This window comes from Staurois parvus, unplaced genomic scaffold (assembly GCF_062004578.1).
Source record: "Staurois parvus isolate SC_StPar_1 unplaced genomic scaffold, SC_StPar_1.0 ptg000574l, whole genome shotgun sequence".
Taxonomy (NCBI): Eukaryota; Metazoa; Chordata; class Amphibia; order Anura; family Ranidae; genus Staurois; species Staurois parvus.
The window spans coordinates 7,341,190-7,357,718 of NW_028318370.1; the positions used below are offsets into that span (position 1 = coordinate 7,341,190).

At 50.3% G+C, this 16,529-nt stretch overlaps 1 protein-coding gene across 1 annotated transcript in view; it reads right to left on the reverse strand.

Moving 5' to 3' along the window:
- Window positions 1-2,765: 2,765 nt before the first annotated feature.
- Window positions 2,766-16,529, reverse strand: part of LOC149450499 (zinc finger SWIM domain-containing protein 5-like) — a 32,597-nt gene continuing 18,833 nt past the window's right edge. The window contains exons 7-10 of the mRNA XM_089691960.1: window positions 13,428-13,585; window positions 11,382-11,545; window positions 8,253-8,334; window positions 2,766-4,067 (exon numbers count right to left, since the gene is read on the reverse strand). Coding sequence (XP_089548086.1) covers window positions 3,205-4,067; window positions 8,253-8,334; window positions 11,382-11,545; window positions 13,428-13,585 — 1,267 coding nt within the window. The 3' untranslated portion in view covers window positions 2,766-3,204. The remainder of the gene's footprint in view (window positions 4,068-8,252; window positions 8,335-11,381; window positions 11,546-13,427; window positions 13,586-16,529) is intronic.

The window sequence follows — 16,529 nt, forward strand, 5'->3', positions numbered from 1 at the left end:
GGCTATTATTACTATGTTGGGGACAATGTTACTGGCTATTATTACTAATGTGGGGGCAATGTTACTGGCTATTATTACTATGTTGGGGGCAATGTTACTGGCTATTATTACTAATGTGGGGGCAATGTTACTGGCTATTATTACTAATGTGGGGGCAATGTTACTGGCTATTATTACTAATGTGGGGGCAATGTTACTGGCTATTATTACTAATGTGGGGGCAATGTTGCACTGGAACAGTGATGGTGATGACGAGTGGGGGGCAATGGTGGACTTTACAGTGATGAGTGGGGGCAATAGTGGACATTACGTGATGAGTGGGGGCAATAGTGGACATTACGTGATGAGTGGGGGCAATGGTGGATGATGTATTAAACAAAAAGACAAAACGTACCGGTATGTTTGTCTTGTTGTTTTTTTTTACTGATCCGAAAAAGATCCGATCCGTGATTCCTGATCCGTGGAACGATCCGAACCGTGAGTTCTTTCATTTCTGGATTTGTTACATGGTTGGCATAAAATTGTTCTTAAACTGCTGTTAACTTTATACAGTTAATTAGCAGATATTTGTGTGACTTGCGAGCCAATATATATCCACCCAGTATTAACCCTTTAAACCATCAAAAATTGGACACACACTGTCCCAAATGTTAATAGGATCGCAAACACTCAACACACTACTACCTCTGTGTCAATAAAGTTATTGATTCATAATGTGTTGCGCTCCCAGTGAGAGTGTCAAAAATATTAATTCTATTTACCCTTGGTAAACAAATAGATACTCAAGTGATGTGCAAAAAATGCAAAATGAAAAAATATATATAGTGATAAAAAATAAAAATATATTGATAAAAAAATAAAAATATATTATCCACTAAAATAAAGATGTGGAAATATATCCTCAAGAACCATAAGTGATAAAAATATAAATAAATCAATATACATCATAATTACTCAACAAATGTGAATCAATAAAATATATATATATATATATACTGCCAATTAATTTGTGATAATAATGTCCTTTAATTTCAGTGACTAGGGGTGGGGCTGCGTTGTCACTCGGAGAGAGCCGGAGTGTTTGATAGACGGCAGGTGCAGGGCTGGACGGCTGGCGGATCATTTTGAGCTGAGCAAATTCATCCTATACTGCACATTATCCATGTGAGTGTATCTATTGGAAAGTAATAAAGCGGAAACCTTTTTATAAGGATAAAACACTATGTCTGGCAATTTGTTCCCACATATGGAAAAACGCATAAGGGCTAATTGAGGATAACGGATATCCACGTTTCTACAATCTGTAAAGGAGGAATTCCATCTAAATAGGTTCCATAGGAGGTGAACCACAAGTGTGTATAGCCTAATTGCAGGCTAATAAGGAGGTGAGCATACATCTTCACTAACTAAGGATTCAAAGAAAGTCACGGATTCACAATAAGTCACCAAATCAAGATTTATTCAAGCACAAAGTCACTGAAATTAAAGGACATTATTATCACAAATTAATTGGCAGTATATATATATATATATTTTATTGATTCACATTTGTTGAGTAATTATGATGTATATTGATTTATTTATATTTTTATCACTTATGGTTCTTGAGGATATATTTCCACATCTTTATTTTAGTGGATAATATATTTTTATTTTTTATCAATATATTTTTATTTTTTATCACTATATATATTTTTTCATTTTGCATTTTTTGCACATCACTTGAGTATCTATTTGTTTACCAAGGGTAAATAGAATTAATATTTTTGACACTCTCACTGGGAGCGCAACACATTATGAATCAATAACTTTATACAGTTGATATAAAATATTTTACTACAGTATTGGGTTCAGAATCTTTTTTTTCTAGATTTTCCTCCTTTAAAATTGGGTGCGTCTTATATTCCGGAGCGTCTTATATGGTGAAAAATACGGTAGCTTCATGTAACACCCTGCACAACACCACTCAGAATGGGAGAGGGAAAGTAAGTGAACTCGGGAAATCAGACTCTGCTGCATTGCACAGTGGTTTTAATCTAAAACTGGCCACATTTATTATCGGTCTAATCCATCCATCCTTCCAACGTCTATCCATCCAATAACCATCCATCCAACGTCTCTCTAATTATCCAATAACCATCCATCCAACATCTATCCATCCATCCAATAACTACCCATCCATCCAACGTCCATCAATCCATCCAATATCCATCCAATATTCATCCATCCAACGTTCATCAATCCATCCAATATCCACCCAACTTCCATCCAATATTCATTTATCCAACATCAATCAATCTATCCAATATTCATCCATCCATCCAACGTCCATCCATTATTCATCCATCCAATAACCATCTATCCATCCACATATCTTCCTCAACCTTACCTTTACCACAGAGGAACCCTTGAAATATATTTTGGGTCTCAGGGAACCTCTGAGAATAATTACTGTATCTACAGCTCACAGAACATCAATCCATCCAATATCCTTCCAACTTCCATCCAATATTCATCCATCCAACTTCCATCCAAAATTCACCTATCCAACATCAATCAATCTATCCAATATCCATCCATCCAACGTCCATCCATTATTTATCCATCCAATAACCATCTATCCATCCATATATCTGCACAGACTTCCTCAACCTTACCTTTACCACAGAGGAACCCTTGAAATATCTTTCGGGTCTCAGGGAACCCCTGAAAATAATTACTCTATCTACAGCTCACATAACTTGATTTGCTGCACCCCCCCGCCTGCATCCGGCCCTCAAGGACAGCCGTTGTTCTTCAATGATGAGGCGTCTCGCCAGCCCTCAGGGTTGGAGAAAAGGAAAATGGCGATTTCTGGGGTGAGGATCCCAGATTTTGGTGCAACTCCATCACCTGGTCACGGCTAGACTCTCTATACACAGAGACGGCCGCTGCTCCCCCTACTGGAGAGGACAGGAACTGGCACCCGGCAACATACTGCGAATGTGGAACAAGATGGCCGCGGTCCCGTCACCCCTGGCTGGCTCTGTGTAGATGAAGGAGGTTGTAGATTCAAAGTGCCTCCCCCCCACCCCCGCCCCCAAAGAAAGACATGAAATGTTTGGCAGGTGGAATGAAAAAGCTCCTGCATACAGTCCTGTCTGGGGCCCTCGGGGGCCCAGTGTGTTTGACGCTCAGAGAGACAACTGTGGCGGGAGGGCAGCCTCAGCCGAACCGCTCCCTGACCAGCATCATCAGCTTCTTCTTTCCTTTGTAAATCTGTTTCAGGTTGTCTATGAACTGAGCGAACTGCAGCAGCCCGTCCTGGCCGAGCAGAAAGGTCTCCCGGGCTTTGCTGAGGAACTCGATGAACTCCCCGTAGTGTCTGGGGCTAATGTGCGTGAGGCGGGAGTGGGTGGTGTTAATGTAAGCGCCGACCGCCGCGTCCAGCAGCTGGCGCAACGGCGGTTTGTCCGTTGACATCAGTTTCCCGGAGTTCCGCCTGCCCGGAATCCCAGCCAATCCCGGCGCGGTCAGCGTGCATCGCCTGAGGATGTCTGACAGTACAGTAGCGCAGTGCACACTTTTCACCACCAGGGGCACCAACGCCGCCAGTTCGTTTTTTCCCAGAGAGTGGCTGAGAGAGCAGGCCCATAGGACGTCGTTAATGGCGGGGTGCGTGTCCTGGTTGTACGCCAGGTTCAGGTGGCTCATGGCCAGGGAGCAGAGTTTGAACGCTCGCAGCGGGTAGCCTCTGTGCTCCATGTAGCGGGCGATGGTGAACAGCTGGGAGTAGGTCATCCCCCCGGACGCGGCGTCCACGGCGATCTGGTAGGCCGTCTCAAACGCGGTGTGATCCTTCTCGCACAAGGTGAGCGCGGACAGAGCGCAGTTCTGAGGGTCCTTCATGGCGCACTGCAGAGCCAAGGTCCGGGCGCAGCTGGCTAGCTCCTCCCGCTGGGCGTAGTCCAGGTTCAGCCGCAGCACCGTGGTGTGAGACGTGGCGGCCGCAGCGACAATGCTCGTGGCTTCTGTAGGCGTGAAGAGCGTGTACCAACTCTGCAGGATACTGACGAGAGCGCGGACTCCTGAGGAGGAAGAACACAAAACCGCGTTCAGTACCATCACTGGGGTGGGCGGGGCGGGGTGGGGCGGGGCAGGGTGGGGTAGGGTGGGGCGGGGCAAGGTGGGGTAGGGTAGGGTGAGGCGGGGCAGGGTGGAGCGGGGTGGGCGGGCCGGGGCAAAATTCAGGGCATAGTCTCTGCAGGGAACTATATTGTACCCCTGTGGTCTGGATCGCGTGTATGGTCCTCGTACGCTTTGTACATCGCTCCGATCGTGTGTGCGACATTCCCCATGTGTAGGACGAGGACTATACGCAGGGAATGGCGCACACACGATCGGAGCGATGTACAAAACGTGCGAGGACCATACACTACATCGCTCCGCTCATCTGTGCGCCATTCCCCGTGTAAGGTCCTCGTACGCTTTGTACATCGCTCCGCTCATGTGTGCGCCATTCCCCGTGTATGGTCCTCGTACGCTTTGTACATCGCTCCGCTCATCTGTGCGCCATTCCCCATGTATGGTCCTCGTACGCTTTGTACATCGCTCCCATCGCGTGTGCGCCATTCCCCGTGTATGGTCCTCATACGCTTTGTACATCGCTCCGCTCATGTGTGCGCCATTCCCCGTGTATGGTCCTCGTACGCTTTGTACATCGCTCCGCTCATGTGTGCGCCATTCCCCGTGTATGGTCCTCGTACACTTTGTACATCGCTCCCATCGCGTGTGCGCCATTCCCCGTGTATGGTCCTCGTACGCTTTGTACATCGCTCCGATCGCGTGTGCGCCATTCCCCGTGTATGGTCCTCGTACGCTTTGTACATCGCTCCGATCGCGTGTGCGCCATTCCCCGTGTATGGTCCTCGTACGCTTTGTACATCGCTCCCATCGCGTGTGCGCCATTCCCCATGTATGGTCCTCGTACGCTTTGTACATCGCTCCGCTCATGTGTGCGCCATTCCCCGTGTATGGTCCTCGTACGCTTTGTACATCGCTCCCATCGCGTGTGCGCCAATCTCCATGTATGGTCCTCGTACGCTTTGTACATCGCTCCGCTCATGTGTGCGCCATTCCCCATGTATGGTCCTCGTACGCTTTGTACATCGCTCCGCTCATGTGTGCGCCATTCCCCGTGTATGGTCCTCGTACGCTTTGTACATCGCTCCGCTCATGTGTGCGCCATTCCCCGTGTATGGTCCTCGTACGCTTTGTACATCGCTCCGCTCATGTGTGCGCCATTCCCCGTGTATGGTCCTCGTACGCTTTGTACATCGCTCCGCTCATCTGTGCGCCATTCCCCATGTATGGTCCTCGTACGCTTTGTACATCGCTCCCATCGCGTGTGCGCCATTCCCCGTGTATGGTCCTCATACGCTTTGTACATCGCTCCGCTCATGTGTGCGCCATTCCCCGTGTATGGTCCTCGTACGCTTTGTACATCGCTCCGCTCATGTGTGCGCCATTCCCCGTGTATGGTCCTCGTACACTTTGTACATCGCTCCGATCGCGTGTGCGCCATTCCCCGTGTATGGTCCTCGTACGCTTTGTACATCGCTCCGATCGCGTGTGCGCCATTCCCCGTGTATGGTCCTCGTACGCTTTGTACATCGCTCCCATCGCGTGTGCGCCAATCTCCATGTATGGTCCTCGTACGCTTTGTACATCGCTCCGCTCATGTGTGCGCCATTCCCCATGTATGGTCCTCGTACGCTTTGTACATCGCTCCGCTCATGTGTGCGCCATTCCCCATGTATGGTCCTCGTACGCTTTGTACATCGCTCCGCTCATGTGTGCGCCATTCCCCGTGTATGGTCCTCGTACGCTTTGTACATCGCTCCGCTCATGTGTGCGCCATTCCCCGTGTATGGTCCTCGTACGCTTTGTACATCGCTCCGCTCATGTGTGCGCCATTCCCCGTGTATGGTCCTCGTACGCTTTGTACATCGCTCCGCTCATGTGTGCGCCATTCCCCGTGTATGGTCCTCGTACGCTTTGTACATCGCTCCGCTCATGTGTGCGCCATTTCCTGTGTATGGTCCTCGTACGCTTTGTACATCGCTCCGCTCATGTGTGCGCCATTCCCCGTGTATGGTCCTCGTACACTTTGTACATCGCTCCGCTCATGTGTGCGCCATTCCCCGTGTATGGTCCTCGTACGCTTTGTACATCGCTCCGCTCATGTGTGCGCCATTCCCCGTGTATGGTCCTCGTACACTTTGTACATCGCTCCGCTCATGTGTGCGCCATTTCCTGTGTATGGTCCTCGTACACTTTGTACATCGCTCCCATCGTGTGTGCGCCATTCCCCGTGTATGGTCCTCGTACGCTTTGTACATCGCTCCGCTCATGTGTGCGCCATTTCCCGTGTATGGTCCTCGTACGCTTTGTACATCGCTCCGCTCATGTGTGCGCCATTCCCCGTGTATGGTCCTCGTACACTTTGTACATCGCTCCGATCGTGTGTGCGCCATTCCCCGTGTATGGTCCTCGTACGCTTTGTACATCGCTCCGATCGCGTGTGCGCCATTCCCCGTGTATGGTCCTCATACGCTTTGTACATCGCTCCCATCGCGTGTGCGCCATTCCCCGTGTATGGTCCTCGTACGCTTTGTACATCGCTCCGCTCATGTGTGCGCCATTCCCCATGTATGGTCCTCGTACACTTTGTACATCGCTCCCATCGTGTGTGCGCCATTCCCCGTGTATGGTCCTCGTACGCTTTGTACATCGCTCCGCTCATGTGTGCGCCATTCCCCGTGTATGGTCCTCGTACGCTTTGTACATCGCTCCGCTCATGTGTGCGCCATTCCCCGTGTATGGTCCTCGTACGCTTTGTACATCGCTCCGATCGCGTGTGCGCCATTCCCCGTGTATGGTCCTCGTACACTTTGTACATCGCTCCCATCGTGTGTGCGCCATTCCCCGTGTATGGTCCTCGTACGCTTTGTACATCGCTCCGATCGCGTGTGCGCCATTCCCCGTGTATGGTCCTCGTACGCTTTGTACATCGCTCCGATCGTGTGTGCGCCATTCCCCATGTATGGTCCTCGTACACTTTGTACATCGCTCCCATCGTGTGTGCGCCATTCTCCATGTATGGTCCTCGTACACTTTGTACATCGCTCCCATCGTGTGTACGCCATTCTCCATGTATGGTCCTCGTACACTTTGTACATCGCTCCCATCGTGTGTACGCCATTCCCCGTGTATGGTCCTCGTATGCTTTGTACATCGCTCCCATCGCGTGTGCGACATTCCCCGTGTATGGTCCTCGTACGCTTTGTACATCGCTCCGCTCATGTGTGCGCCATTCCCCGTGTATGGTCCTCGTACGCTTTGTACATCGCTCCGCTCATGTGTGCGCCATTCCCCGTGTATGGTCCTCGTACGCTTTGTACATCGCTCCCATCGTGTGTGCGCCATTCCCCGTGTATGGTCCTCGTACGCTTTGTACATCGCTCCGATCGCGTGTGCGCCATTCCCCGTGTATGGTCCTCGTACGCTTTGTACATCGCTCCGATCGCGTGTGCGCCATTCCCCGTGTATGGTCCTCGTACGCTTTGTACATCGCTCCGATCGTGTGTGCGCCATTCCCCGTGTATGGTCCTCGTACGCTTTGTACATCGCTCCGATCGCGTGTGCGCCATTCCCCGTGTATGGTCCTCGTACGCTTTGTACATCGCTCCCATCGTGTGTGCGCCATTCCCCGTGTATGGTCCTCGTACGCTTTGTACATCGCTCCGATCGCGTGTGCGCCATTCCCCGTGTATGGTCCTCGTACGCTTTGTACATCGCTCCGATCGCGTGTGCGCCATTCCCCGTGTATGGTCCTCGTACGCTTTGTACATCGCTCCGATCGTGTGTGCGCCATTCCCCGTGTATGGTCCTCGTACGCTTTGTACATCGCTCCGATCGCGTGTGCGCCATTCCCCGTGTATGGTCCTCGTACGCTTTGTACATCGCTCCCATCGTGTGTGCGCCATTCCCCGTGTATGGTCCTCGTACGCTTTGTACATCGCTCCGATCGCGTGTGCGCCATTTCCTGTGTATGGTCCTCGTACACTTTGTACACTTTAGGGGGGTGGGGTTCTGAGAATACAGATATTTTACCGCCCTTTTCCAGTCATTATTGAACTGTGAGTGATTGGCCCCCGCTGAGGCAGGGGGAGGAGTTTGGTGACAGGGGGGAGGAGTTTGGTGACACATACCGACTTCAGTAGCACAAGTGACCAGCCAGCGCACCATCTCCCTCCGCCTCCAGTTCAGCGTGCTGAGCGTCATTCTCATCACCTGGAGAAGAAGAATCATCAATCACATTTTAGGATCCATATATTTTGCCGCACATAAATGAAAACTAAAGCAGACGCCTTACAATGGAACTTCGCACCCAATCAACACTCATTAACCCTTACTCTGCCAGCATTGGTGAAGGAGGCGGGGATTATATTTACTTGGTTTAGATTTCTTCAGTTACTTCCTGGTTTCTGGCCTAGGCAAACGATGGCCTACATTCCAGGAGTCTTCATGGGAGGAGGGACTTTGTCAGCTAAGCATGCCTGAGCTAAGGGCAGATGGATTCCAGAAACTGCTATAGGAATCATTTGCCCTTACTCAAAATGGCCACGGCTAAAAATGCTGGGGGGGGGGGGGTGTTCTTCAAAATAATTTCTCAGCTAAAGCACGGAGACATGAAGGAATGGGGGGGGAGGGATGGATGGAGACATGGGGGGGGAGGGATGGACGGAGACATGGGGGGGATGCATGGACGGAGACATGGCGGGGATGCATGGACGGAGACATGGATGGACAGAGACATGGAGGGGATGGATGGACGGAGACATGGAGGGGATGGATGGACGGAGACATGGGGGGGATGGATGGGGACATGGGGGTGGAATGGATGGAGACATGGGGGTGGGATGGATGGAGACATGGGGGTGGGATGGATGGAGACATGGGGGTGGGATGGATGGAGGGATGAATGGACGGAGACATGGGGGGGATGGATGGATGGAGACATGGGGGGGATGGATGGGGACATGGGGGTGGAATGGATGGAGGGATGGATGGACGGAGGCATGGGGGGATGGATGGAGACCGGGGGGGGGATGGATAGACGGAGACATGGGGGGGATGGATGGGGACATGGGGGGGATGGATGGGGACATGGAGGGATGGATGGATGGGGACATGGGGGGATGGATGGATGGGGGGATGGAGACATGGGGGGGGGGATGGAAGGAGACATGGGGGTGGGATGGACGGAGACATGGGGGTGGGATGGATGGAGGGATGAATGGACGGAGACATGGGGGGGATGGATGGGGACATGGGGGGATGGATGGACGGAGACATGGGGGGGATGGATAGACGGAGACATGGGGGGGATGGATAGACGGAGACATGGGGGGGATGGATAGACGGAGACCAGGGGGGGATGGATAGACGGAGACATGGGGGGGATGGATGGGGACATGGGGGGATAGATGGACGGAGACATGGGGGGATAGATGGACGGAGACATGGGGGGATGGATGGATGGATGGAGACATGGGGGGTTGGATGGATGGATGGAGACATGGGGGGATGGATGGGGACATGGGGGGATGGATGGATGGGGACATGGGGGGATGGATGGATGGAGACATGGGGGGATGGATGGATGGATGGGGACATGGGGGTGGAATGGTTGGAGGGATGGATGGACGGAGGCATGGGGGGATGGATGGAGACCAGGGGGGGGATGGATAGACGGAGACATGGGGGTGGAATGGATGGAGGGATGGATGGACGGAGGCATGGGGGGATGGATGGAGACCAGGGGGGGGATGGATAGACGGAGACATGGGGGGGATGGATGGGGACATGGGGGGATAGATGGACGGAGACATGGGGGGATGGATGGAGACATGGGGGGATGGATGGGGACATGGGGGGATGGATGGATGGGGACATGGGGGGATGGATGGATGGAAACATGGGGGGATGGATGGAGACATGGGGGTGGAATGGATGGAGGGATGAATGGACGAAGACATGGGGGGATGGATGGGGACATGGGGGGATGGATGGGGACATGGGGGGATGGATGGGGACATGGGGGGATGGATGGATGGGGATATGGGGGGGGGATGGATGGGGATATGGGGGGGGGATGGATGGGGATATGGGGGGGATGGATGGGGACATGGGGGGATGGATGGGGACATGGGGGGATGGATGGATGGATGGAGACATGGGGGGATGGATGGATGGAGACATGGGGGGATGGATGGATGGATGGAGACATGGGGGGATGGATGGAGACATGGGGGGATGGATGGAGACATGGGGGGATGGATGGAGACATGGGGGGATGGATGGAGACATGGGGGTGGAATGGATGGAGGGATGAATGGACGAAGACATGGGGGGATGGATGGGGACATGGGGGTGGGATGGATGGGGACATGGGGGTGGGATGGATGGGGACATGGGGGTGGAATGGATGGAGGGATGGATGGACGGAGGCATGGGGGGATGGATGGAGACCAGGGGGGGGGGGATAGACGGAGACATGGGGGGGATGGATGGGGACATGGGGGGATAGATGGACGGAGACATGGGGGGATGGATGGATGGATGGAGACATGGGGGGATGGATGGGGACATGGGGGGATGGATGGGGACATGGGGGGATGGATGGGGACATGGGGGGATGGATGGATGGGGACATGGGGGGATGGATGGATGGAGACATGGGGGATGGATGGATGGATGGATGGAGACATGGGGGGATGGATGGATGGAGAGATGGGGGGATGGATGGAGACATGGGGGGATGGATGGAGACATGGGGGTGGAATGGATGGAGACATGGGGGTGGAATGGATGGAGGGATGAATGGACGAAGACATGGGGGGGATGGATGGGGATATGGGGGGATGGATGGACGGAGACACGGGGGGATGGATGGAGAGATGGGGGGATGGATGGGGACATGGGGGGATGGATGGATGGAGACATGGGGGTGGAATGGATGGAGACATGGGGGTGGAATGGATGGAGACATGGGGGTGGAATGGATGGAGGGATGAATGGACGAAGACATGGGGGGATGGATGGATGGGGACATGGGGGGATGGATGGATGGGGACATGGGGGGATGGATGGATGGGGACATGGGGGATGGATGGATGTAGACATGGGATGGATGGAGGGGATGGATCATATTTTTTATTCTGCCCACTCACTTCGAGTTCACACAGTTACACACTGCATCCCACATGATGACGTTTTCCACAGACCGCCTCCACCAATGGGGGAGGGTCGTGGGAAATGAATGTGCCGGGCCCTACCTGCAGCCCCAGTTCCAGGGCCACGTTCAGCAGCGTGGTGTCGGAGCTGTTGTCAGCCGGAGTGGCGATCTTGAACGCGTCTTGCGCCAGTTTGAAGATGAGGGAGGAGGAGTGGATGTTCCGCTGAATGGCTTCCAGCACGGTGCGTAGTCGCAGCATGTCACCTGGGCGGAGGAAGGACTTAGATGAGCGGGGGCGGGACGATACAGAAGAGGAGGGGAAAAAAAGAACAAGAAGAGTAATAGAAAAGAGGGGGTGGGGGGGAGCAGATCCCGACAACTGGAGTTTGCATGTTCTCCCTGTGCCTGCGTGGGTTTCCCCCCCAAAGTCATGTTGGGAGGTCAATTGGCTCCTGTCTAAAAAATTGCCCTTAGTATATGCATGTATGAATGTGAGTTAGGGACCTTAGATTGTACGCTCCTCGGGGGCGGGGACTGAATGTACAATATATATGTGGGCGTGTGTAAAGCGCTGTGTACCGGAAATAAATAAATAAAATGATACTCGCCTAAGTGGACAGAACCTCGATCTGATGCTTGGCTCTGCAGTGAGAACTGAGTGGTCAAACACAGCCGATCGCTCAGTTCTCTGCTCTGAGCAGAGAGCCGGGATTGTCAGTCTCCACTCTGTGCTCTGCCCCTCCAGCACTCACTGGAGCACCGGGCTGTGCAGGGGGAGGGGAAGGCTGGCTCAGGCTTTCCACGGATCATGGAGTCAGGTGCCGGTCCGGGATTCTGGGGGACCCCTACCCACATGGTCCGAATCTTTTCAGAACCTGGACCGGCTCTGTGATGTTAGCCAATAGCGGCCTTCGGTCTGCTGACAACGGGCCGCCGGAGTGCGATCCATATCAGAAGTCCATCCAAAATAGCTTCGGCTGCACTTTAACCGCCTCCCACCCGCCATATAAGGAAATGACGGGCGCAAGGCGGTTCTCTCGTTCTGGGAGGAGTCATATGACGTCCTCCCACTCTAACCGCACATGCGTGGCTCCGGGAGCACGCAGCGCGGCGATCGGTGGTGCGTTGTGTCCATCGCACACAGCGGATCATCGATCAACGGAAAGAGCCGATGACGTCGGCTCAGTCATGTGATCAGCTGTGTCCAATCACAGCTGATCACATGTAAATAGGGAAACGCCAGTTATCGGCATTTCTCTCCTCTCGAGCCGTCACGCTGACAGAGGAGAGGAGCGGAGAGCCGGCAATCGGCATTCCTCGGAGGGGACATCTACACTGATGATCAGTGTAGCCCTATCAGTGCCACCTGTCAGTGCCACAAATGTCTCCCGCTCCGTGTCTTCGCTAAAAAAAATTGCGATATGTGTAAATTAATTGGTTGACGTGAAAGTGATCGCGTTTACAAATGGCGGGATAGAGACGGGGATTTTTGTTTTTATTTTACCAGTAATGGCGGTGATCAGCGACTTATAGCGGGACTGCGGAGGGCATTCTGACACTGGGGGAGGGGGGACGGGACTGACTTGGTATCACTGACATCCCCAGTGACACCAACACAGTGATCAGTGCTAATAAAAAGCCCCGACACTGTACTAATGGCACTGGGCAGGAAGGGGTTAACATCTGGTGCTATCAAAGGGTTAACTGTGTGCTGTGTTACTAGGGAGACATGCTGTGCAGAGATACAAAGCAGCATGTCCTTGCTGGCAGCAGAGACACCTGTGTTGTGTGCATACAGACCTCTCCCCGACGATCGCTGGGTGTCAGCCAGGAATCGCCAGCCAGGACCTGTGATGGACATCTCTAGCCGCCAATAGCTGCGCGGGTAGGGTGGTGTCTGCCGTTTTTTTGTGTTTTTTTTTTTTTTTTTGTGGAGGGGGCTGTTTAGGGGGTTTTTGTATGTTTTTTGGGGGGGGGTGTTTTTTTGTTTTTGTTTTATTAATATTTTTGTCTGAGTGTAGATCTATGCTTGTCAGGGTGCAGGAAATGGCCACGAGATTCTTCCCTGAGAACACGGATGTACATCACACAGCCGGCCATCAGAGGGCGCCCCTAGTCCCGCCCACCACGGGGCACAATGGCGTACCTTTGGCTGCGGTCAGCATGGTGGACGCCAACTCGCACTGCTGAGACTCCAGGTGTCCCAGTGTGAACCAGCGGGGGTAGCGGCTCGGCACCACGGACACAATGTGATGGGGGTGAGACACGTCTCCTGAGGGGGCGCTGCTCTCCAACACTGGCAACCTGGAGGAGGAGAGAGGACAGAGGATGTAATCAATAGGGATCAATACTCCATCAATAATAGGGATCAATACACCATCACCTGAGTATATACAATAGGGATCAATACACCATCACCTGAGTATATACAATAGGGATCGATACACCACCACCTGAGTATATACAATAGGGATCGATACACCATCACCTGAGTATATACAATAGGGATCAATACACCATCACCTGAGTATATACAATAGGGATCAATACACCATCACCTGAGTATAATACAATAGGGATCGATACACCATCACCTGAGTATATACAATAGGGATCAATACACCATCACCTGAGTATAATACAATAGGGATCGATACACCATCACCTGAGTATATACAATAGGGATCGATACACCATCACCTGAGTATATACAATAGGGATCGATACACCATCACCTGAGTATATACAATAGGGATCAATACACCATCACCTGAGTATAATACAATAGGGATCAATACACCATCACCTGAGTATATACAATAGGGATCAATACACCACCACCTGAGTATATACAATAGGGATCAATACTCCATCACCTGAGTATATACAATAGGGATCGATACACCACCACTTGAGTATATACAATAGGGATCAATACACCACCACCTGAGTATATACAATAGGGATCAATACACCATCACCTGAGTATATACAATAGGGATCAATACACCATCACCTGAGTATATACAATAGGGATCAATACACCACCACCTGAGTATATACAATAGGGATCGATACACCATCACCTGAGTATATACAATAGGGATCAATACACCATCACCTGAGTATATACAATAGGGATCGATACACCACCACCTGAGTATAATACAATAGGGATCAATACACCACCACCTGAGTATATACAATAGGGATCGATACACCATCACCTGAGTATATACAATAGGGATCAATACACCATCACCTGAGTATAATACAATAGGGATCAATACACCATCACCTGAGTATATACAATAGGGATCAATACACCATCACCTGAGTATATACAATAGGGATCAATACTCCATCACCTGAGTATATACAATAGGGATCGATACACCACCACTTGAGTATATACAATAGGGATCAATACACCACCACCTGAGTATATACAATAGGGATCAATACACCATCACCTGAGTATAATACAATAGGGATCAATACACCATCACCTGAGTATATACAATAGGGATCAATACACCATCACCTGAGTATAATACAATAGGGATCAATACACCATCACCTGAGTATATACAATAGGGATCGATACACCATCACCTGAGTATATACAATAGGGATCAATACACCATCACCTGAGTATATACAATAGGGATCAATACACCATCACCTGAGTATATACAATAGGGATCAATACTCCATCACCTGAGTATAATACAATAGGGATCGATACACCACCACTTGAGTATATACAATAGGGATCAATACACCACCACCTGAGTATATACAATAGGGATCAATACACCATCACCTGAGTATATACAATAGGGATCAATACACCATCACCTGAGTATATACAATAGGGATCAATACTCCATCACCTGAGTATATACAATAGGGATCGATACACCATCACCTGAGTATATACAATAGGGATCGATACACCACCACCTGAGTATATACAATAGGGATCAATACACCATCACCTGAGTATATACAATAGGGATCAATACTCCATCACCTGAGTATATACAATAGGGATCAATACACCATCACCTGAGTATATACAATAGGGATCAATACTCCATCACCTGAGTATATACAATAGGGATCGATACACCACCACTTGAGTATATACAATAGGGATCAATACACCACCACCTGAGTATATACAATAGGGATCAATACACCATCACCTGAGTATATACAATAGGGATCAATACACCATCACCTGAGTATATACAATAGGGATCAATACACCATCACCTGAGTATAATACAATAGGGATCGATACACCACCACTTGAGTATATACAATAGGGATCAATACACCACCACCTGAGTATATACAATAGGGATCAATACACCATCACCTGAGTATATACAATAGGGATCAATACACCATCACCTGAGTATATACAATAGGGATCGATACTCCATCACCTGAGTATATACAATAGGGATCGATACACCATCACCTGAGTATATACAATAGGGATCAATACTCCATCACCTGAGTATATACAATAGGGATCGATACACCACCACCTGAGTATATACAATAGGGATCAATACACCATCACCTGAGTATATACAATAGGGATCAATACTCCATCACCTGAGTATATACAATAGGGATCAATACACCATCACCTGAGTATATACAATAGGGATCAATACTCCATCACCTGAGTATATACAATAGGGATCGATACACCACCACTTGAGTATATACAATAGGGATCAATACACCACCACCTGAGTATATACAATAGGGATCAATACACCATCACCTGAGTATATACAATAGGGATCAATACACCATCACCTGAGTATATACAATAGGGATCAATACACCATCACCTGAGTATTATACAATAGGGATCAATACACCATCACCTGAGTATATACAATAGGGATCAATACACCATCACCTGAGTATAATACAATAGGGATCAATACACCATCACCTGAGTATATACAATAGGGATCGATACACCATCACCTGAGTATATACAATAGGGATCGATACACCATCACCTGAGTATATACAATAGGGATCAATACACCATCACCTGAGTGTATACAATAGGGATCGATACACCATCACCTGAGTATATACAATAGGGATCAATACACCATCACCTGAGTATATACAATAGGGATCGATACACCATCACCTGAGTATATACAATAGGGATCAATACACCATCACCTGAGTATATACAATAGGG